The sequence below is a fragment of the Martes martes genome (assembly GCF_963455335.1).
Source record: "Martes martes genome assembly, chromosome: 9".
NCBI lineage: Eukaryota > Metazoa > Chordata > Mammalia > Carnivora > Mustelidae > Martes > Martes martes.
In genome coordinates, this window is record NC_137896.1 from 103,677,985 (window position 1) to 103,700,970 (window position 22,986).

General features: G+C 40.8%; 1 protein-coding gene across 1 annotated transcript in view; it reads right to left on the bottom strand.

Annotated features, from left to right (window-relative positions):
- The window catches only part of ACOXL (acyl-CoA oxidase like), a 132,298-nt gene extending 109,660 nt beyond the window's left edge, over positions 1-22,638 (bottom strand). The window contains exon 1 of the mRNA XM_080812790.1: positions 22,554-22,638. Coding sequence (XP_080668916.1) covers positions 22,554-22,637 — 84 coding nt within the window. The 5' untranslated portion in view covers position 22,638. The remainder of the gene's footprint in view (positions 1-22,553) is intronic.
- Between the last annotated feature and the right edge of the window lie 348 nt (positions 22,639-22,986).

Consider the following 22,986-nt stretch of genomic DNA (forward strand, 5'->3'; position numbering starts at 1 on the left):
TGTTCGCTAATCTGTTACATTTATGATGGCTTTAACTCCATCTCCCTCTTGTTACAAGAGCAACATCATTCCAAGCATTAAAGATTCCTTTCTCAGATTTCCACCCTTCCATATCTTTACGTTTCTCTATATTTCTTCATAGCATTTACTGATGCCTGATGATACAGAGCAAAGCAACCTGTCTCCTGGTTTCTTGTCTTACTACTGTCTGGAAGGTAAATGCTAAGAGATTATGGTTTGTTTATCCTTAAAAGTGTCAGACAACAGACGACACAGAGTTGAGAGCGGAGGAGTCTTTCCTGAATGAATGAACAAATAAATAAATAAATCTCCTTCCTGTTTTCAATATTTTATCCAATCGGTTCAATTCCCTAACAATTCCTTTAGCTTTTGTCACTATTTCCACTTTTCTGATTTAAGCAACTTAAATTGGAAAAAAAAATCACTCTAACTAGAATTAAAATTAGAATGATGTAATAATCCAGTTCAGGTGCTAAACTTAAGAGAAAGGACAGACAAATCGGGCTCTGGCAGATTAGTCATTTTGGATCTTTGCTTCCTTTTCTTTCCTTTTTGTTCCTTGCTCTTGGCATCGTTCCTCCTTTTCTAGGTCATAAGACAAGAAAATGTGATTTTAAAAATGAGTTTATTTCCTGCTGTTGATACTCCCTTGGTGAAAGATTAAATGACTGAAGCTATCAGCTACCATTAGCTGGGGTTTGGGCATTACAGTTTCTAAACCCAATACTTTATTTGATAAATGACCAGAGAGAGGCAAAGAGACCAGTCACCATCTTGACTGGGCATGTGACAAAAAAGTGCTTGTTTTCACTCATAGATGTGCTCCTAAATAGATTATAATACGCTATGGTGTGTGTGTATGTGTACATACACATATATAAAAATTTTAACTTCCTTTCTTAAAATAATTACAGACCCACAAAAAGTTGAAAACCTAAAATAGTACAGAGAGGTTTTATGTAGTTATGACTCAGATTCTCCCCAGAATGGTATCTTACACAGTAATAGTGATTACCAAAATCAGGAAATTCAATACAATTTTACTTGTAGTAGAGATTTCATTAGTTGAAAACAAACTTAGTAGTAGATCATTTTGTCAAGTGAAAGATATATTATCTTTTTACAATACAAGTGATTACATCCTTCTCTAAGTCTGGTGTTTTGAATACTCACAAGATTTTCTTGTGACAACTTGTGATGTTGTTTCTTTCTAGGTGACCGTTTTTGTGGTCGTGTTGTTTCTGTGGTTATTTACTCCGTTCTCTGGTTCTAAATGTGAATACTATTTTCTTCTATATACTTGATTAATCCCCAGTGCACCTGCACAAGAGCCCCTTTCTTAGGGGAACTCTGGGGGACTGGGTAGTCAGAAGAGCCGTGCGCTTGCCTTTTCAAAAAAGATCCCATCTGTAGGAGGAATCAAGCTAATCTACAGCCAACATTTGGAAACTATGAGTCTAAGAAATTGTGCAGAATAATGACATCATAAACGTGCATTTATAATGAATATCATATGCATCAGGCAACAGTGATTATATAACATCAATAAAAGTTATATATATATTTTTTAGGTCAAATGGCTTTTCAAGGCACCTATGAAGCAACTAGCATTTCTACATACTAAGTATTTCACTGATTTATGCCAGGTACGTGAAACTTGGATGAAAAAGCCTTAATAAGTAGTATCTGCTGCCAAGACAGAAATATTGAGAGCCAATTAGAATAGAAAACACGGTGTCTACGGAAAAGCCACCAGACATCATCCATTATGTAACAAGGACAAGCCGGGAAATGGGGCTGCACTCAGGCTTGCACCACATGGGGTGATGGGGCCGCTCAAAGTGCCTGATCTTATGGCACTGGAACCCAAATCATGCCCTAGGCAGGACTGGCTATGTCATTTGGAGCCCAGTACAAAATGAAAATGCAGGGCCCCTGACTCAAAAATTACGAAGAATATCAAGATGCTGAGAGCGGCATGTTAAACCCCAGCACAGGTCCTTCTGAGCGTGATGTCCGATATGACTGTCTAGGTTTCACCCCATGAAGCTGGACCCAGCCCTCAGGGTCTCAGTAGCACTGTCGACACAAATGTCATTGTATGTCCCACATTCCTATTACATCGACATCCGGCACCCTAGGTTCCCGAGGGCAGCTCAGGTGTCACTCAGGGTGTGAGACTGAAGAAAAAGCCAAGTGGACGTGATTCCCCGAGCCCTTCACTTTTTTCCTCTTTTAGGTGCTGGACATCGCATCAAGGTGAGATTTCTTGAAAAGTTCCCTGGCTAGAAGAAAAGGAAGGAAGGAAGTGAGGGAGGCAGGGAGGGAGGGGAGAGGAGAGGTGAGAAGAGAGGAAGAGCTGTTTAACACAGAAACCCACATGTACAATGCTCTGAGTAATCGTTGGACCTTAAACATGGATTTGAACTTTATACTTTAGCAGGATGGACGGATCCAAAGCAGTGATATAAGTCCAGCAAAAATTCATGCACTAAGTAGATCTTAGGAGTGGTCAGTTTTTTGGTTTGGGTTCTTTTTTTTGTTTTTTTTTTTTTTGTTTGTTTTGTTTTTGTTGGGTTTTTTGGTTAAATCTGGATCAAATTTAACTTATTTTCCCAATGTCTCCTCCCAGAAGGAAATAAAGCACAACCCTGTGGTTTCCTTCCTTCATGCCACCCACATTTATGGAGCATGCACTGTGTGCAAGGCACCTACTGCCACTCTTGAGTATAGTGGGGATTACAGAGATGAATAAGAAACATCTGTCCCTTCAGTGGCACAGATAACCTTCATTCATTCGTTCATTCATGTGTTCGATACCTAATAGTAACAACTGCCATTTTTTTTGAGCACCTACTAAGGCTAAGCTCTGTTCCAAACTCTTTATGTGGAATGACTTAATTTAATCCTCCTGACAACTCTGGGTAGTTAACAGAATTATCCCATTGCCCAGATAAGGCAACTGAGGCCCAGAGAGGTTAGGCAGGTCACCAGGCTCACATAGCTAGGAGGAGCTAGGACTTAAGCCCAGAGCCCATGATTTTAATAATTCCACACCTCCACTGCCCATTCCTGAGCTCCAGGCTCCGTGCTGGGCACTGGGGGTACCAAGAGAATGCAAGAAGCCAGTGAGCTGGGGAGAAAGTCAGTAGGACAGAGTAACAGGATGAGGGTGACAGAGGGAAATTCAGAGTTCACTGGGTAGGGTAGGAGGCGGTGCAGGGAGGGGCACTAGCAACCAAGCCCCTTGCACTTGACCACAGTTCTGTCTCTGAGATGGAACGGGGAGGGAGACAAGGGCTTTCACCCTGCAGGAGGAACACCTTTAAAGGCACAAGCATGGAGAACCATGGGTGCCCGGAGTAGGCAGCAGGCAGGGGTTGGCTGTGAAGAGCCTCGGAGGCCATGTCAGGCACCTGGACCACATTAAATCAGGCTGCTCCTGCCGTGTATTGTCTCTCACCCTGAGCTGCTGCAGCCCCAGGCTGCACCTGGTTCTCCCACCTGGGCCTTGCTCTCCTTCCACAGATTTGACTCAGTCTTCTGCTCTGCGCTGGACACAGCCTTCCTGCTTTCTGCCTCTGCCCTGATCTAGACTCTGCTTCTGGAAACACTGCCCATAGCTGCAAGGAAAGCCCTTGCCTGGCCCAGCCCAAACAAGGCCTCTTGCATCACAGGCACCCATGAAGCACTTACTGAGCATCTATCATGTGCCCTGCACTATATCTGCAACAAGTTAACATTACTGAGCTTTTCCTTATGTGTGCCAATAACCACAGTTAACACTTTGCCTATGTTCTCTCATTTAATCCTTACAACAGCCCTATAGAGTCTGGGTTATGACTCCCACTTTTAAAATGTGGAAAGGGGGCCTCCAAGAGACAAGAAACTTGTCTCTATTTCATGCTATATAAATAAAGCTCTATAGAAATGTGAACTCTGTTAAAGAAACTATATAAATAAAATGACGAACACATTGACCATGGAATTTGTAATCAAATGGAGAAGAAGAAACAACAGGACACAGCCTTGAGTGAACCCCTCCTGTGTGCCAAGCGCTGGACGGACGAGAGTCCATCCTACAAGTGTCCTACAAGGTGGGGATGTTCCTTGGGGAGCAGGTGGGGGCTCAGAGAGGCTGGACCAAGGGTTTCACCTTCAGTCAGTATAGGCAAACCTGGCCCCTGAGGCCTCCCTCCCTAGCCTCCTTGGAGGCCCTCCTGCAGAGCCCTGTCCTTTGCAGGTTCTGAGGTGACCGATCAGATGCGAAGACTTCCTGCAGCTAGAGGTCAGCCCCAAACCCTAAAGCCACAGAGAGGTCAGGGGCCCACATCTGCCCCAGTCCCCTTGGTGCTCTGAGATTACAGGGCTCTGCTGCAGTTATGTGGGTCTCTGACTGGCCATGAAGACCCTTGGTCTGGTAACCCCTGTCGTGGGCCTCATCCAAGGATGCCAAAGATCCCCATGCGGTGTAAGGAGCCTGGGAGTGGGCCCCTGACCCCCATCTCTGCCCCTTTCCATTTCTTGGCCTCATCAACCAGCCACTTGTGACCAGCCCAGTTCTTCTGAATGGTGGAGCCCAGCTCAGGAGCATACTTATTTTGTAGGACAGGTGCTACTGGTCAGCTGTCTGCGACTCGCTACCCTTGCCCCCACCCCCCAAAGTCTTTGCTTTCTAGCCCACACCTTCTCCCACTAAAGAGGTGGAGAATGCCCAGTGCTCACCCCCAGCTCCCATGAAGGGCCTTGGCCAACTGTACGGTCCTGGCCAGTGAGATCTCAGAAGAGTTCAGCTGAGGGCTTCTGGGCAATGTTTCTGGAACGTCTTCTAAGATGCAGATGCAGAGACCACCCCAGAACCACTCCAATGTTGGTGGAATGGAATGCTGGAGAGAGGCTTGGGCCTTAAGGGCAGACAGGCCCCTGAACCAGCTCTGGGGTTACCATGGAGGATGAGATGTTCTTATGGTTTAGGCCACGTTGGCGGATATTGTGTTACAGGCAGCCAGCTGTGTCCTGACTGCTACCGCCACGGGCAGCTGGGTCCAAGGTGACCTTCCTGAATCTAGCTTGTCCACTTTCCCCAGTGTGGGGCTGCTGCTGTTGTCCCAAGTCTTCTCAGGCCCATCCCCCAACCCTTGCCTTCTAAGCCGTCCCCCATTCCCCCCCCACCACATGCTCTTATCTGCCCTTTACAGTAAGTTTCCCTGCAGCGCACACACACGTGTCCGGCCTCTCCTGAAGCCCACCCCGTAACAACAAAATGTCCAGTGGAGTTGCTTGGAGTAGATATCACTGGGATACTTACTTTCTTTTATTCAGAAAGGAAAGCAACTAAGGCCTTACATCTGTGACTAAATAAATATATAAATAAGTGGTAAGGAGGAGAATGTTAAAAAAAGAAATCCTATGAAGTCTTCCATATCTCGAGTAAGGCACAAACCCTTTTCCTTTCTGAAGGAAAACAAAAATTCTCCTTAACCCTCAATGTTGACTTAAGTTGTTTCAAATTATAATGTTGCTTGAACATGTTCAAACATTTAACTAGATATAAACACCTTATGTTTGTGGCTCTCGTTCAATTATAAACTATGAAATTAAATACAAGCAAAACTATAAAACTAATGAGATTCATATCAACAGCCCTAATACCATGTGGCAGACTGTTTTGCAGCATGAACTTGGCCCTCCCCGGCCATGCGGGTTCCTGTGGATGGGTTATGCCCACGCCCCTGAGGGCCGGGGGGGAAAGAGGCCCTTCTCCTCCCAATCTCTGATGATGAAATCTTCCTTCAGCAGCACAACATAGCACCCCTTGCCCTCACTTGGCACAAACACATTGTTTTGGTCATAGAAAACCTATATTTGTTCTCTTCAAGTTGGTGATCAAGGTGATACTATTTGGTGCCAAAGGGCTTGTAAATGTAAAGACGAAGGCAGGAATCCTACGGCAGCCTCCAGGTCTATGGTGTTATCTAGACAATCTACATAACCTACTTAGACTATTTCTATTTAGGTTATCATCAAAGTTAAAACAAATAATTAACACATTCTCGTAAAGAACTCATAGATCCCAACTTGAAAAACAATGCCAAAACCAATCTCTCTGTAGAGAAAATGAAGTCACCTTGGGGAGCAGAGGAGTAAAGATAAACAAGTGGGCCAAATTCAAAAGGCTCCCTTTCTCCAAAACCTCACACGTGGAGCCCTGGGGAAGACCTTTCAATATTTAGATGCTAAAACATCTGGTTTTGAAAAATCTGGTGCCAGCTTCATGTATTGGTCATTGGGTTTAGAAATAGAAAAATAGAATGCCTGTTCAAATTACTTTGCTTAGCTTTTCTGGGAGAGCATCACCCGAAAGTCCCTCCAAGGTCCCCCAAATGAGCACATTTTGCAAATGCTTCATGTCAGTTCTATTCCCTAAGCAGAACTGCAAGCTGTCCTCCCCACTCCATTTCAATGCCACCACCCTGGCCTGGATGCCAGGGTGAGCCTGGGTCCCAAGCCCACTCTTGGCAGTTCTACCCATAGCCTTCACAGCCTTCACTAGGCCCGCTTTTGAGCTTCTGCCTGCCTCTCTGGTCTCATTCCACACAGCTCCCCTTAGTTTTTGTTGCCATCACTGGAAGTGATTCTGGGTGTAACTTCCCATCTGTAGGTCTTAGGGAAGATCCCTTGAACCACTTGTCCCTGATCTGCTGGGTCAAGCAGGCCATCAGCTTACCCCCTTGTTCTCTCTTTCCAAGAGCCCTCAGATTAGGAAGGTAGGTGACCCTTTGGGTAAACAGACCTGTCATCCACAGCCCCATCCCCTCTGTACCTGCTGCTCCTCTTGCCATCCAGATCTCAGGCACTTCAGAACTGATGCTCCGTGGCCCTGAGATTGGGTTTGACCCAACCTTCACCTTTGGTTTCAGGGATATCTGTATTTTTCTCCTTCTGCCATCTCAACGTCTTCATCTGCCGCTCAGCTATAGCCAGAAGGCTGGGGCCCCGGAGAGAACGTTCTTTCCGGTTTACTGTGTGGGTCCTTCCAGGAGCAAGGGGAGTCCTGGTTTAGCAGCCTGAGGTCCTGCCCTCACCTAACATCATATGGGTCCCAAGGCTCCATTCTAGTCCCTGAGGTCCTGCATGTCTGGGAGAAAAATGTGGAATTCTCTCCAGTGGTAGGGGGTAGGGAGATCGCTAAAGCTAGAGGGTGAGGGGTGTGCGTGTGTGCGTGTGTGTGAGAGAGAAAGAGAGAGAGAGAGAGAGACAGGGACAGAGACAGAAAGATACACTGGTCTTTGTTCTCTCTCTTAGGAAAGACCTCCTTTCTCTGTTACTCTTCATTCCTTCTCTTTCTTCACTTTCATATTTAAAGAAAGGATTTTTAAGAAAATGTTTTTTAAATACACCCGATTTTAAAAATTCAAGCCATACTAAACGGTCTTAAATAAAAAGTAGAAGTCTCTTGCCCAATCCCTTTCTTCTAAGACCTCACTCCATAAATAACCATTTTTAAGTGGGTTTTGTTCTGCTAGAAGGAAACGCTTCCAAGCGTCAAGTTGAAACAGATTCTCCTGTCATGTTTTAGTTTGCTTCATATCTGGAGCGTGCTTTTCTTGAGCGGTCTTGTTTTTCCTGAAATCTTAATGGACTTTCCCCCCTTGTTTCAAGAAGAAACATATGCCTTTTCCATCACATCACTAAGATCTTCCTGCTTTTTAATCACTCTATTTGTCGAGCCAAAGTCATTTCCTTCTGAAGCCATTCTTTTGATCCTCTGACTTCCTGTTCTAATTGGGACTAATTGTGTTCCAGGCTCACCACACCACTACTATCCAGATATTTCTTTATACATGCTCCTGGATTAGCTCCAGAAAGCATACATGTCTTTCTAATTCTTAATTCCTTTTCTGCTTTTCTGCCCTTCATCTACAAGTAATGTTATTCAGAAAGCACATGGCAGGAAAACTTACTGAGCAACTGAATATCTGTAGGTCTTATTTTACAATATTTTCATCAGTATTTCATCAATAATTTCATCAATAATTTGGTTAGCTATGAAATTTTACATTCAGGATTACTTTCCTCTGAATTCTAAAGACACTGCTCCATTTTATTCTAGACCCTTGCCACTCGACATGTGGTCAGTAGACCAGCAGCCTCAGCATCGCCTAGGAGCTTGTTGGAAATGCAGAATCCCCGAGCCACCCCAGAATCTGAACTTGAACAGCATCTCCAGGGATGTGTGGGTGTGTCAGACTTGAAAAGTGTTGTTCTAGCCTTCAGCATTGCTGCTAAAAGGGCTGAGACAATCTGTTCTCTTTTCTTGGTAAATAATCTGATTTTTTTTTTTTCAGTCTAAGGTTTGGGGACCCTCTTCTTGTCCTTAGCTAGTGATCTGAAATTCTCCAGGCTATTTTTAGGTTGTGACCCTTTCCAGTGGGTCCTGCCAATTTCAAAACTTGTGTCCCTCTTCAGATGTGGGAAGTTTTCTTCTTTTATTTCTCTAATTTTGTCTGTCTGTCTGTATTCTCTGTTTTCTTTTTCAGGAATGTCATTGATTTCCTTGATTGACCATCTGTATCTTTTATTTCCTCTTTATTTCTCTTCACTTGGTTTTTCTGATCTTCATTCTGAAGAAGTTTTCTCAAATTTATCCTTAAGCAAAATTTTAAAATTTTGCAAATGTCTAATTTTAATTTACTGTATTTCTCTGCACTACAGTTACTATAGTTTAATGTAATGCTCATTTTTCATAGCAGGCTCTTCTTGTTTTATAGATGAGAATGTTGTCACAATATCTAAGGATACTAATTAGTTTTCATTTCTCTGTTTTGTTTCTTTCAGTACCAGCAGCTGTTTGTTCATCTTGCTCCTTCATTTTCATGTTGTTCGTTTTCCTTAAATGTCTGCTTGTCCTCATTAGAAAATATTATGGAATTATTGTTCATTTGCTTAGGTATGATGATGGTATTGTGCTCAGTAAGAAAATGTCTTTATTTTAGAAAATGAATGCTGCAGTTTTTACAGATGTCTACAATTTACTTTCACATGGTTACACATGCACAGAATAAGAAAGAGGACATTCAGGATCACCTGGGTGACTCAGTCACTTAAGCATCTGACTCTTGATTTCTGTTCATGACATGATCTCGGGACCTGAGATCAATCCCTGCTTTGGGCTCCATGCTGGGCTTGGAGCCTGCTTAAGATTCTCTCTCTCTCTGCCTCTGCATCTCTGCCCTCCAACCCCCCACCCCGCAACCATGTGTGCACTCGCTCGCTCGCTCTCTCTCTCTCTCAAAAAAAAAAAAAAAAAGAGGACATTTAAATATAGCAAAGTATTAACACTTAGAAGTGGAGGATCTACCCAAGTGGAGAATATAATCCAAGTGTTATTGTACTAGCCTTTCCATTTTTCTCTCGAAATTTCTACTTGAAATTTTTCTAAGTAAAAGTTAGAAATAACAAGAAAAACAAAATAAAAATATCTGAATATCCTTGGGAAAATAGTCCTGGGGGCCTAAAATCTCTAAGGAATCAACTTTCTTATAGGAAACCAGATACTTACATGGTCTTTAAGCAAGTTAGACCACAGGTCATTTGCATTTTTGCATATTTGCTCTGCCTACAAAGAAGAGTAATGACCAATCTATGCAAAACCTCTGACTGATACTCTTTAGGAAATCTGCCAGAGTGGATTAGGAAGGCACCTGTTCTGCTGTATCTCTAATGAAGCAAAGAAAGTTATAATGGGATTTCATGGGTGTGGGTCATAATTGGATTTGGTGGAGGACATAATTAAATTTCACCAAGGGCCTACAACCTCTGCCCCAGGAAAATAATGAAAGGGTCAGAGGACCTTTCGTCTTGCTTAAAGGGAAATATGTAAAGCCTGCAGAAACTCGATAGTGCATGCCTGTTTTTTCCCCCCTCCTCAATCATGGAACAGCGGCCCTACCACTTTGAAGATCACTAGAGTCTCACTGTGGGGCAGAGGGTTGAAAGCACTGTAGGTAACACTGGAATACTATGAAACTCACTGACCGGTTTCTACTGTCCCCTAGTCTCCTTAATTTTCTATCTCTGCCTCAGGAAGTACAATCGAAGCAAAATCCAGCCCAGAGAAAGGAAGCCTCCCCAGTATGGGCAGATTCCAACACTCAAGTGGAAGTTTGACTACTGCAGGCAGCCAGAGCCACCTTTCCCAACTCTGTGTGATGTCAGGTGCCCTGAAAGCTCTGGGTACAAAATAGGACCTGTCATCTGACAGGTTTCCTGTAGGGTGTGTCAACTGGTGGCAAGCAGGCAGGCTGATCCTCTCCCCAGCACAAAGCTAATGTGCTGAGAGGTCCTGGTCTCTCACCCAAGGAGACCAAGGCCTCCCTCCGCAGGCTGTCAAGTGTCCTTTTCCAGAGCAGTTTCCAGAATTGTGGCAGATGCTACAAGTGTAGTCAAGGGTTCTGATGTAGGAGCCCAGTCATCCTGCTCCTAGGCAGGGCTTGACAGAAATGCCTGGTTCTCTGCCCCAGGCCCTCTCCTGCTCTCAACACTTGTAACGCAGCGTCTTTTCAGAGATAACCCAAAGTAACAACCCTCACCTCCAGCCCTCTCCACTTAGGTTGACCCATCATTTCCATCCCATCTGCTTTCCATTCTCCAGAAAGAGGTCAAGTTCCTTGGTCCTCTGATGGCTCCTCTTCCACTGCCCATGCCCCTGCAGATCTGTTCTTTTCTATTTTTTTCTTCCAGCTATTTCAATGGGATTTGAGGAAGGAGGAACAGTAATATGGGTGTTCATGTCATCATCCTCCTGAACCAGAAGTCCTTCCTTGGGTTTCCAGTCCTCTTATTTATGCTGTAGTGTCTAAATATCTTCTCTCTTCCTAATTCTGGATGCCTTTGGATCACTTCCAAAGTGATCACCCACCACACCTTTAATCTTCCCTCTTCTTAGCAATGAAATCGGGAAGGGCATCGTATGGCACCACTGCAGAAAGGAGTCAGCACAGCAGGCCAGAGACTGCTATTACTGGAAAGGCCTGCTTGCAAGGATGGCCCTTGGTTAGCATCTGGGAACTTGGATTTGGGGAGAGTTCCCACCATTTCCTGACGAAGAAGTATGGCTCGCTGTGCCTGAACTGTTTGTGCAAACAATATGGTTTATGCTGCCCACCTGTTTTCCTCCTGAAAGTCTGGAATTTTGAGGTATGTTAAGTAGAGGGAACCTATATGACCAGCCCCCGATAAAAACCTTACATGTTTGTTGGACACATGCGTGTCCAACGAACTTTCCTGCTAAGCAATAGTTCACATACACTGTCATGGTTATTGCCCGAAGACTTAAGTATGTCCTGTGTAACTCCAGTGGGAGAGGAGTCTTAAAAACTCATGTCTGGTTTCCTTCAGACTTTGCCCCATGTGCCTTTTACCTCTGCTGATTTCGTATTTTATCATTTTGCTACAATAAATCCTAACCATGACCGTGGTGACATGCTGGGTCCTGTGAGTCCAAGAGAACTGTCAAACCTGAGGGTGATCTGGGGACTCCTGACACATACTACTTATAAACCAAGTCTTTCTGCCTAAGAATAAACTTCAGTCATGGCTTGAGGTTGTGTTTGTCTGGCACGTGTCTGAGAGATGTCTGTCTGGAAAACTGGCCAAAGAAGGTCATTACCATCTGGTTTTAAGGTCACTGGTTATCTCCTTTCTGGCAGACTGAGCCATTGCTGGCTTCTTTCCTCAGCCTGGGTGTGAAGTCGTTCCATGGGCTCTTACTGCAGTGATGCTCTGTCTCTTTGTCCTGGCACATGTCCACCTGAGCAGGGGCTCAGCCTCCCTCTTGCCCAGCATCTCTCCATTACGGCCCCATTGAGGTCCGCAGTCCCTCCGTCTCATTGCCCCTTCTCTCATTTATATGACAAATAGCAAGTAGTCCCTGTCTCTGCCTAGGATTCCATTTTCATTCATAGTTAGAAACTGTGACCATACCCTAAGTAGATTAAACCATCTGTCCATCTTGCCCACAAGCTAGAGCTTTGCAATTAAAGCGCTGAATCATAATTTCAGACTCAGATGATGCTGAACCACATGCTAACGTTTAAAACACACTCCCAGAGGAGAAAGTTGTTGAAAAACCTCACACACTTGGATCACCAGCTGAGATGGAGAATGTGAATTATTAGTACAATGTCTCATTACTGAGTTATTTTTTTTAATAAAATATTTATTTATTTATTTATTTTAGAGAGCGAGAGCGAGAGAGAGAGTGCGAGTGTGTATGAGCAGGAGAGGCAGAAGAAGAGGGAGAGAGAATCTCAAGCAGACTCCATGCCAAGAGCCCAATGCAGGGCTCAGACTCAGGATCCCAAGATCACGACCTGAGCTGAAACCAAGAATCTGACCTTAACCAACTGTGCCACCCAGGTGTCTCTCTGATTACTGAATATTCTTAAGGAGAGGTTTTTTTTAAAGCAACGTTTAGGTGGGGGGAGACAAAAGAGCAGGCAAATATTAATCTAGCCCAAATTAAATGGCAATTCTTAAATAATTCTCCGTAAACTATTTACTTAACTATAGATATCCCTAAAAGTTAAAATAATAAGGGGGCAGGGGAGAGCTGCCATCTAACATTTTAGTTTTCAGTGGACTAAACTTATAACTGAATACCATTCCAAAAATATCTGCATTACTCTTTAAGTTAGCCAATTTTTCATAAAAATTTTTACATTATAAAAATTCATTTCAATATCAATTTTTTTCAAGCATCCAGACAGAGCCTTTACCACTTAAAGATAACAATCTCCAGTATTTTAATATATCCTTTTTAAATATTTTTTTAAACTTATCAATGCAAATGTTCATTTTTCTTTTTTTTTAAATTTTATTTTTATGCAAGTTTAAGAATGCAGATGTAAGAAATGATTCAGAGAGATCTCATGTACCCTCTACCATAACATCTTCTAAAACATGACGCTGTTTCAATATCACCACCAGGAAAAATGGTGCTGGTACAATCCACAGAGCTCATTCAGTTTTTGCTAGTTTTACATGCAGTTATGTGTGTGTGCATGTGTGTGTGTGTGCATGTGTGTGCACAGTTCTGCTCAGTTTTATCACATGCATACCTCTATGTGACCACCACCACAAGCAAGATATAGAACAGTTCCATCCCAAGGATCCCTCATGCTACCTTTGTATAATCACGGCCCCTTCCCTCTCTTTTCCCTCCCTCACTCCTGGCGATGATGACCCCGTTCTCCATCACCATGAGTTTGTTATTTCTAGAATGTTATATAAATGCAATCGTACAGTATGGGACCTTTTAAGATTGGTTTCTCTCACTCAGCATCCAGGTTGTTGAGAGTCAACAGGTGTTTGTGTTTTACTGGTGAGTGTGGTATGGACGTGTTGGTCAGGCCACCCCGTCACCCAGGGAAGGATATTTAGGTTGTTTCCAGCTTGGGGTTGTGTCAAATACACTGACTATGAACATTCATGTGCAGATTTTGGCATAAGCACCCATTTTCATTTCTCTGAGAGTAAATGTCCAAGAGTATAATTGTTGAGTTTTATGGTAAGCACATGCTTAGTTTTTTAAGAAACTGCATACTTTTTTCTAGAGTGGCTGTAACATTTTATCCACCCACTAGTAATGTATGAGTGATATGGTTTCTCTGCTTCCTTTGGCATAATAAAAATATTATTAATATTTTTTAAATTTTAGCATTTTGATAGGTTTGTGGTAGTGGTTTAATTTTGTGGTTTAAATTTGTAGTTCCCTAACAGCTAAGGATGTTGCTTCTCTTTTCATGTTCACATTTGCCATTGGAATGTCCTCTTCAGTGAAATGTCTGTTAATGACTTTTGCCTATTTCATAATCGGATGGTTTTTTACTGTTGAGTTTTGAGAATTCTTTATATCTTCTGGACCCAAGGACTTTGTCAGATACGTGGTTTGCAATTATTTTCTCCCAGTTTTTAACTTGTCTTTTCATCTCCCTTCATGGTCTTTCACAAAGAAGAAGGTTTTAATTTTGATAAAGCCTAGTTTTTCAATTTTTCCTTTTATGAATTGTGCTTTTGATGTCAAATCTAAGAATTTTTTCTAGTCCCACTCTCAAAGATTTTCTCTTAAAAATTTTTTGTAAAAGTTTTTATAATTTTATGTTTCTATATTTAAGTAGTTAATTTTGAGTTAAAACTTTTGTAAGGAAACTTAGGTCAAGGTTTATTTTTTGAAGAACCTCCCATACTGTTTTCTATATTGGCTGTACCAATTTACAATCTCACCAACAGCGCACAAGGGTTCCCTTTTCTCTGAATCCTTGTTAATACGTTTTATCCTTTGGTTTTGTTTTGTTTTTACAAAAGCCATCCTAATAGGTGTGAGGTGATATCTCATGGTGGTTTTCATCTGCATTTCCTTGGTGATTAGTAACATTAAGCACCTTTTCATGTATCTGTTGGCCATTTTTTTTTTTTTCTGTTGGCCATTTTTGGTCTTCTTTAGAAAACTATTCAGGTCTTTTGTTCATTTTTAAACTGGGTTATTTTCTTTTTTGCCAACGAGTTGTATAATTCCCTTATATATTTTGTGTATTAACCCATTATCAGATATATGGTTTGCAAATATTCCCTTCCATTCCATACATTGTCTTTTCTTTTGTTCGTTGCTTCTTTTTGAGAAGAAGACTTACTTTTTTAAGATTTTTTTTTTTTTTTTTTTGACAGACAGAGATCACAAGTAGGCAGAGAGGCAGGCAGAGAGAGAGGAGAAAGCAGGCTCTCCACGGAGCAGAGAGCCGCCTGATGCGGGGCTCCATCCCAGGACCCTGGAATCATGACCTGAGCCAAAGGCAGAGGCTTTAACCCACTGAGCCACCCAGGCGCTCCAAGAAAAGCAGCATTTGAATAGTCAGAGAGCTGTAGGAGTGAGAGTTTCAGCAGGAAAATGAGTTGAAGCAAATCAAAGTAGGAGAATGGGTAGATACAAACAGGGGCTAAGTCGGAAGTCCCAAAACTTCAATTTGTGGTACGCTACTCTTACTATCTTTGTTTTGTTATTGTTGTTGTTGTTTTGCAGTGTCTCCTAGACCAATTGAAATATGCCACAATAGTGGCAACTTAACAAATATAGTTTGAAATCAGAAAGTGTAATGCCTTCAGCTTTGTTCTTTCTCAGGATTGCTTTGGTTACTCAGGGTCCTTTGCGGTTCCATACAAATTTTAGGATTCTTTTTTCTATCTGTGATAAATGCCATTGGAATTTTTATAGGAATTACACTGTATCTATAGATTCAGTATGAACATTTGGGTAGTATGAACATTTTAACAATATTAATTCTTCCAATCTATGAGCATGGAATTTTTTTTAATTTGTTGTGCCTTCTTTAATTTCTTTCATCAAAGTCATATAGTTATCAGTGTTCAGATGTTTTATTTATTTCTAGGTATCTTATTGTCTTTGGTGCTATTATAAACAGGATTGCTTTCTTTACTTCTTTCTCAGATATTTTGTTGTTAGTGTACAGAAATGCAACTGGATTGTGTATGTTGATTTTGTAGCCAGTAACTTTACTAAATACATTTATTGGTTCTAGCAACTTTTGGCGGATTCTTTAGATTTCTATATACAAGATCACATCATCTGCAAACGGAAACAACGTTATTTCTTCCTTTCCAATTTATATGCCTTTTCTTTTTCTTGCCTAATTGCTCTGGCAAGGACTTCCAGGACTATGAAGAGTAAGAGTAGTGACAGTGGGCACCTTGTCTTGTTCCCGATCTTAGAGGAAAAGCTTTCAACCTTTCACTGTTGGGTATGTTACTGGTTTTTAGTCTCATAAAATTGGTTTTTGGTCTCACATAAAAAATATACAATTGGAAAAGATAGATGGTAGGATTTTGATCTTCTGAAATGTGCAAAGATTTGTTTTGTGACCTAACACACAATCTATTCTGGAGAATATTCCATGTGCATATGTAAGAATGCACATTCTGCTATTATTGGATGGAATGTTCTGTATATGTTTGTTATGTCCATTTGGTCTAAAGTATATTTCAAGTCTAAAGTTTCCCTATCACTTTTCCATCTGGATGATCTATCCATTACTGAAAGTGAGATATTAAAGTCGCCTACAATTATTGCACCATTTCTCCTTTCAGATCTATTAGTATTTGTTTAATATACTTAAGTAGTCCAACATTGGGTGCATTATATTTACAATTATTATAGCCTTTTCATGAATTGACCCATTTATCATTATATAATGACCTCTGACTTAAATTCTATTTCATCTGATGTAAGTGTAGCTACCCTTGATCCCTTTTGGTTTCCATTTGGATGGAGTATCTTTTCCATCCCTTCATTGTGAGCCTGTTTGTGTCCTTAAAGTTGAAGTCAGTCTCTTATATACAGCATATAGTTGGGTATTGTTTTGTTTTTATTTTTATTCCATTCAGCCACTTTATGCCTTTTGACTAGAGAATTTAATCCATTTACATTTAAATAATTATTTATATGTAAGGATTTATTTATACCATCTTATTGCTTCCTGGCTCTTTTGTAGTTCCCTTGTTCCTTTTTTCCCCTCTTGCTATCTTCTTTTGTGATTTGACAATTTTCCATAAATATACACTTTGATTGTCTCTCCTTACTTTTTGTGTCTACTACAGTTTTTTGCTTTGTAATTATCATGGGTCTTACAGAAAATACTGTTAAGATATAACAGTCTATAACAGTCTATAACAGCTATAACAGTCTGTAACAGCTCCATCACATAAAAAATTCTACGTTTTTACTCCTCCCCATTTTGTTTTTGAGGTCATAATTTACATCTTTTTATTTTGTGTATCCCTTAAAAATTATTATAATTATTTTTAATAATTTGTCCTTTAACCTTTACACTAGGGTTGAATGTTTAACATATCACCATATTCCAGTATTAGAATATTCTAAATCTGGTTATATGCTTACTTTTACTATTGTGTTTTATATTTTCATATGTTTTCATGTTACCAATTAGCATCCTTTCATTTCAGCTTGAAGAACTCCTTTCATCATTTCTTGCAAGGCAGGTCTAGTGGTGATGAACTTCCTCAGCTTTTATTGCTTGAGAAAGTCTATAACTCTCCTTCATTTTTGGAGAACAACTTTTTTTTTTTTTTTAAGATTTATTTATTTATTTATTTATTTATTTGACAGAGAGAGAGCACACACACAAGTAGGCAGAGAGGCAGGCAGAGAGAGAGGAGGAAGCAGGCTCCCTGCTAGGCAGAGACCCCGATGCGGGGCTTGTTCCCAGGACCCTGAGACCATGACCTGAGCCAAAGGCAGAGGCTTATTTAACCCAATGAGCCAACCAGGTGCCCTGGAGGGAGAACAACTTTTTCAGGTTAAATATTTTTGTTTAGCAGGGGTTTTGTTTTTTTTTTTTTCTTTCAGCATTTGAATATATCTTCTCACTCTCTACTGGCCTACAAAGTTTCTACTGAAAAATCCACTGACACCCTTATTGGAGGTTCTCTTGCATTTGAGGAATTTTTTTCTCTTGCTGCTTTTAAAATTCCTTGTCTTTTATTTTAGACAGTCTTATTATAATATACACTGAAGAAGATCTTTTTGAGTTAAAAGGTTTGGAAAGCTTATGAGCTTCATGAAGTTGGATATCCAAATCTCTCCCCAGAGTTGGGACATTCTCAACCATTATTTCTTTAATAAACTTTCTACCCCTTTCTCCCTCTCTCCTCCTTCTGAGATTCCAACATGCATAGATTGCTTTTCTTAATGGTGTCCCATAGTTCAGAGAGGCTTTCTTCACTCTTTTTCCTTCATTTTTCCTTTGTTCTCCTCTGACTGGATAATTTCAAATGACCTGTTTTTTTTTCTCCTTCACAAATTCTTTTTCTGCTCAATCAGGTCTGCTATTAATGTTCTCTACTGCATCTTTCATTTCATTCACCGTGTTCCCCAACTCCATAATTCCTATTTGATTCTTTTTTAAAAAAAATTTTATTTATTTATTTGAGAGAGAGAGAGAAATAGAGATAGCAAGAGAGAGAGCATGAATGGGGGGAGAGAGAGAAGCAGATTCCCTGCTGAGCAGGGAGCCCAACCTGGGGCTGGATCCCAGGACCCTGGGATCATGACCTGAGCCAAAGGCAGATGCCCCACTGAGTGAGCCTAGGTGGCGCCCCTATTTGATTCCTTTTAATGATTTCTATTTCTTTGTGAAATTTCTCATTTTTTAAATGTATTGCTTTCCTGCTTTTACTGAATTATCTTTCTGGGTTTTCTTATCGTTCACTGAGCTTCCTTAAAACTACTATTTTGAATAGCTTATCAGGAAAATTGCAGATCTCCATTTCTTTGGAGTCAGTTACTAGAAAATCGTTCTTCCCCTTTTGTGGTGTCACATATTCTTCATCTCTCATGTTCCGTGAAGTCTTGCATTGCTGTCTTCACATTTGAAGAATTCACCTCCTCTAGTCTTTACTGACTGGCTTTGGGGGAGAAATACCTTCCATCAGCCCTGTATGAATTCTGAGGCTTTCTCAGACCTGTGGATACACATGTTCCACACTTCTTATTCCCTCTTAGGGAATAGTTTCTAAGATTGTATGACTTCTTTTGATCCTACAAAAGCAGGATTAGTGCTTAAAGCTTTCTGTTTACTTCCCCCCAGGTGGTACTGACTGCTCGAGTTTGTGTGCTTTCTTCCAATCCCAGAGTCAGGTTGGCTTTCTGTATGTGTTCACTAGCTGTCTGCGAAGGCTGGCTCTGGCTGCCCTTGGGAATGAACCCTGATAACTGGCCATGGAGTAGTGACGTGTGTGACTGAGGCATGCAGAGCACTGTGGGAGCCTGTGGACCAACATGGAGGATCTGTAAGTGAGGTGTCCCCGGTAGCTCATAAGTGGGTTTCCTGAAGGAGTCTGCAAAGCAGTTAGGAGGATGCATGTCCGATCACTGTTCTCTGAGATCCGTGGCTGCTATTCTCCCAGCTTCTCCTTGCACTCTATGTCATGTAACACACTTCAGGAATCACAGTGAGAGGAGAAAGAAATGGGCCTCTTGGGCAGTGCCCCACACAACTCGGTAAGCTGGGTGCTCACTCACATGCTCCCCGCTTCCCCGTGGGAGAAATCGCATGCAAAAGGTCTCTCTTGTCACTGGGCTGTGCTGTCTTGAGGGAGGGCTGACACAGGTAAAGTGAAACTGTTCCTTTTACCCTCTTCAATGCACCCAATCTCATTATTTTTTGCTCAAACGGTGTGCTGGAACTTCACTGGACTTCTGGACTTACACAAAGGCACTATCATCCTCGGGTGATTATCAGAATTGGTGTTCTTTGGGTATAAGATGGCAGAAAACTCCTATTTCACCATGTTGATGATGTCTTAGAATAAGCTTGTCTGTGTCTACAGAAAACTTTGTTGTGATTTTGATGGGAATTTCATTAAATGTATAGATCGGTTTGGGCAGAATTGACATTTTCTTACACAGAGTCATCCAATTGATGAATATAGTATGTCTCCCCATTTATATAGGATTTTTTTATTTCTTTGAAACATTTTGTAATTATCAGCACATAGTTCCTGTGCATGTCTATTGGATTTACACTTAAGTATGTCCTTTTCTTTGGAACAATTGTAAACGATATTGTGTGTTTAATTTCAGTTTTCACATTTGTTATTAGTACACAGAAATGAGATTGACTTTTGTGTATTGATCTCATATCCTGGAGTCTTACGAGCTCAGTTCTAACAGTTTTGGGGTAGATTCCATGGGTTTTTCTATGTAGATAATCACATAATGTGCAAACAGGGAAAGTTTTTATTTCTTTCCTTCTATTATCTATGTCTTTTAATTTCTTTTTCTTGCCTTATTGTACTGATATAACTTCTAGGTCTATGTTGAATAACAGTAGTGGCAATAGACATCCTTGATTTGATCCTGCTTTTAGGAGGAAAGCATTCAGTATTTCACCAGTAAGCATGATGTTAGTTACATTTTTTGTACATATTTTTTATCAAATTCAAAAATTCCCTCCTATTCCAGTTTGGTAAGATTTTGCATCAACATTTTGTCAAAAGCTTTAGCTGTATAAACCAATATGATCATGTGATTTTTTTCTCCTGTAGTCTGATGATATTATGGACTACGTCAACTGATTTTTGAATGCTGAAGCAGTCTTGCCTATCAGAAACAAATACCATTTGGCTGTGGTGTATATTCATTTTATACACTGTCAGATTCAATTTGTTAATATGTTGTTGAAGATTCCTACATCTAAATTTACAAGAGTTATTGATATGTAGTCTTCCCTTTTTTGTTGTCTATTTTTGGTATCAGAGAAATACAAACTATATAGAATGAATTGGGGGCACCTTGGTGGTTCAGCTGGTTAAACATTCCACTCTTGATTTCAGCTCAGGTCATGATGTCATGGTCATGAAATCAAGTACCAGCTCTGTGCTGGACATGGAGCCTGCTTAAGATACTCTCTCTCCCTCTGCCCCTCCCCCAGCTCATGCATACTCTCTGTCTATAAAAAAAAATTAAAATAAAAAAATGAGTTGGGAAGTGTTTTCTTCTCTTCTGTTTTCTGGGAGAGACTGCATAAAATTCTTCCTTAAGTGTTTGATAAATTCGCCAATGAAACCTTGGCCCAGAGATTTCTTTGGGGGTAGTATTTTATTATTATTAAAAATTCAATTTCTGTAAGATTATAGGATTATTCAGGTTGACTATTCAAGTTGGTTAGATTTGGGAGTTTGTGGTTTTGAGGAATTGGTCAATTTGACTAAGTCATCAAATTTATTAACGTGAAGTTATTTTCCAATGTTCCTTCATCATTTTCTTAGTTCCTCCAAGATAACTAATGATATACCCGTTCTCATTCCTAATATTGGTGAGTTGAGTCTTCTCATTTTTTTTATCATACCTCCTGGGTCAGTCTAGTTGATGACCTTCATTCTAGTTGTGGAGGTAGGGGCTCCACTCTCCACTGGATCCCACTGACACTGGGGTACAGGGTTAAGCGTACTGGTGATCTGTTTCACCTTACATCAGTCTTGTTGCTGCTGAGTAGAAGTGGAGGCTTAGCTTACCAATGGGCCCTGCTGACATTACCCTGATGTAAAAATCTAAGCTCCACTTGCTTCCACTAGGCAGGGGATAGAAGATTAGTTCCCTGCTCGGCCCCACCAATAGCACCACATTGAGTAATGGGAGTGTTACCACCAGCTACCAGTGTCTGACTACTGCTATGGATCAGAAGTCAGGTGAAGGATCAGTTCCTGCCAGGTCCTGCTGAAATTGGTGTATGTGTGCGTGTGTTCAGTTTTTCCACTTTGTTTGACTGATGTACAGAGAATATAGCTAGAAAGGTTTTAGGTTTGCTTGTTTTCTTTAATCATTAGGCCGCCATCTTCCCTCTCCTTCGGGTAGGGAGAACAAGGTTTTCCTTGGTTTGTCTATACCTATTAGAGATTGAGGGCATACATATATGCCCTTATCCAGGATATGTGGAAGACAATAAGGAAACCCAGACAACTGACTGTCTTTCCCTTCCTCCAGGTCCAAGCTCCCTAGGCAGCCTGCCTTCGTCTTTCTCCCTTTCAGAGTCTTCCTATGCTCGTTTTTTGTGTTATGTCCAGAGTGTTCGTTTATTAAGAGGGAGGACCTGGGAGAAATAGGGCCATTCCATCCTAGCAGAATCAGGAGTCCCTGTTTTCTTTTTGTAAAAATACCAAATTGTAATCCCATTGTATATACAGTTTTATATCATTTTTACTTATCATATCATAAGTTTTTAATTTCTGTAATAAACCCTTGTAAGTACAATTTTAAAAGCTATATAATTCCCCATTGAGTGGCCAGAACATGATTTCCATAATCATTTTCATATTGTTGAAAATTTAGATTCCAACATTATTGCTATAATAAATTATGTACTAATGAAAACGTTTATGCCCTAAAGTTTTTCTGTATTTAGGATTATCATCTTAGATAGTCCCAGAAGTGGAATCACGCACAGCCTAATAGCAACATGGAAGAGTGCCTCTTTTGTTCTCACCAACGCTGGGACTTCAACATGCTCTTAAATATGAGCCAATTTGTTGGAGAAAATAGCACTGTGGTACGCCCTCACTTGCATGTCTCTGATCACCAGGGAGCTTGGTCAACTGCCCTCCTTTTATAACCTGCCTTTTCATGCCTTTCGCCTGTTGATCTTCTGAGTCCTCAAGTATTCTTTTGGAATAGACTTCCAGCAGAAGGATCTGACTAAAACTGGTTGAAGTTTTCTTCAACCAAGAAAGATACAGGGCAATGTCAAAGATAAGCTAGGAGAGAAATAATTTAATCCCCTGTTCAACTACTGCAAAAATCAAGGGCTTAACAGGAAAACACCTGCCAATTAAATGAAGACATCAGATGAAGATAAAACATATGAAACACTTCAGATTTCTGGATAACTCTTGATCTTGAAAAGTATGCCGTTTAAGAAGAATAAACATTTCCTGAATCTTACCTGCAGCATAACAACATTGTCACCTTCAAAAGTCACAAACACATCTGTGTCGCATTTTAGGCCCGAGATTCGGTTTTCCATCATGTAACCCTATTGCAGAAAAAAGAAAAGAAACATATTTCAAATTTCCAATTCCACCATTATAAAGGACGAACATTTTCTTTGAAATTAAACAAAAACACAGAAAATGGAAAAGAATAAAATAACTATAGTTTTCCTGCCCAGAATAACCATTCTAAGAATTTTGAACCATCACACTTGCTTTTGATCCAGAAATGTTTTTGTGGATTTGCCTTCATTATTAGTAAAACCATTTGAAAATGGTCATGCACATTTTTCTGAAATAGTTCAACAAATTGTGCTGATTTTTTTTCTCTCTTCCAAATCTTGTGAATTCTAATAAATGTCAAGAAATTAGTGATTTCGTCCTAAA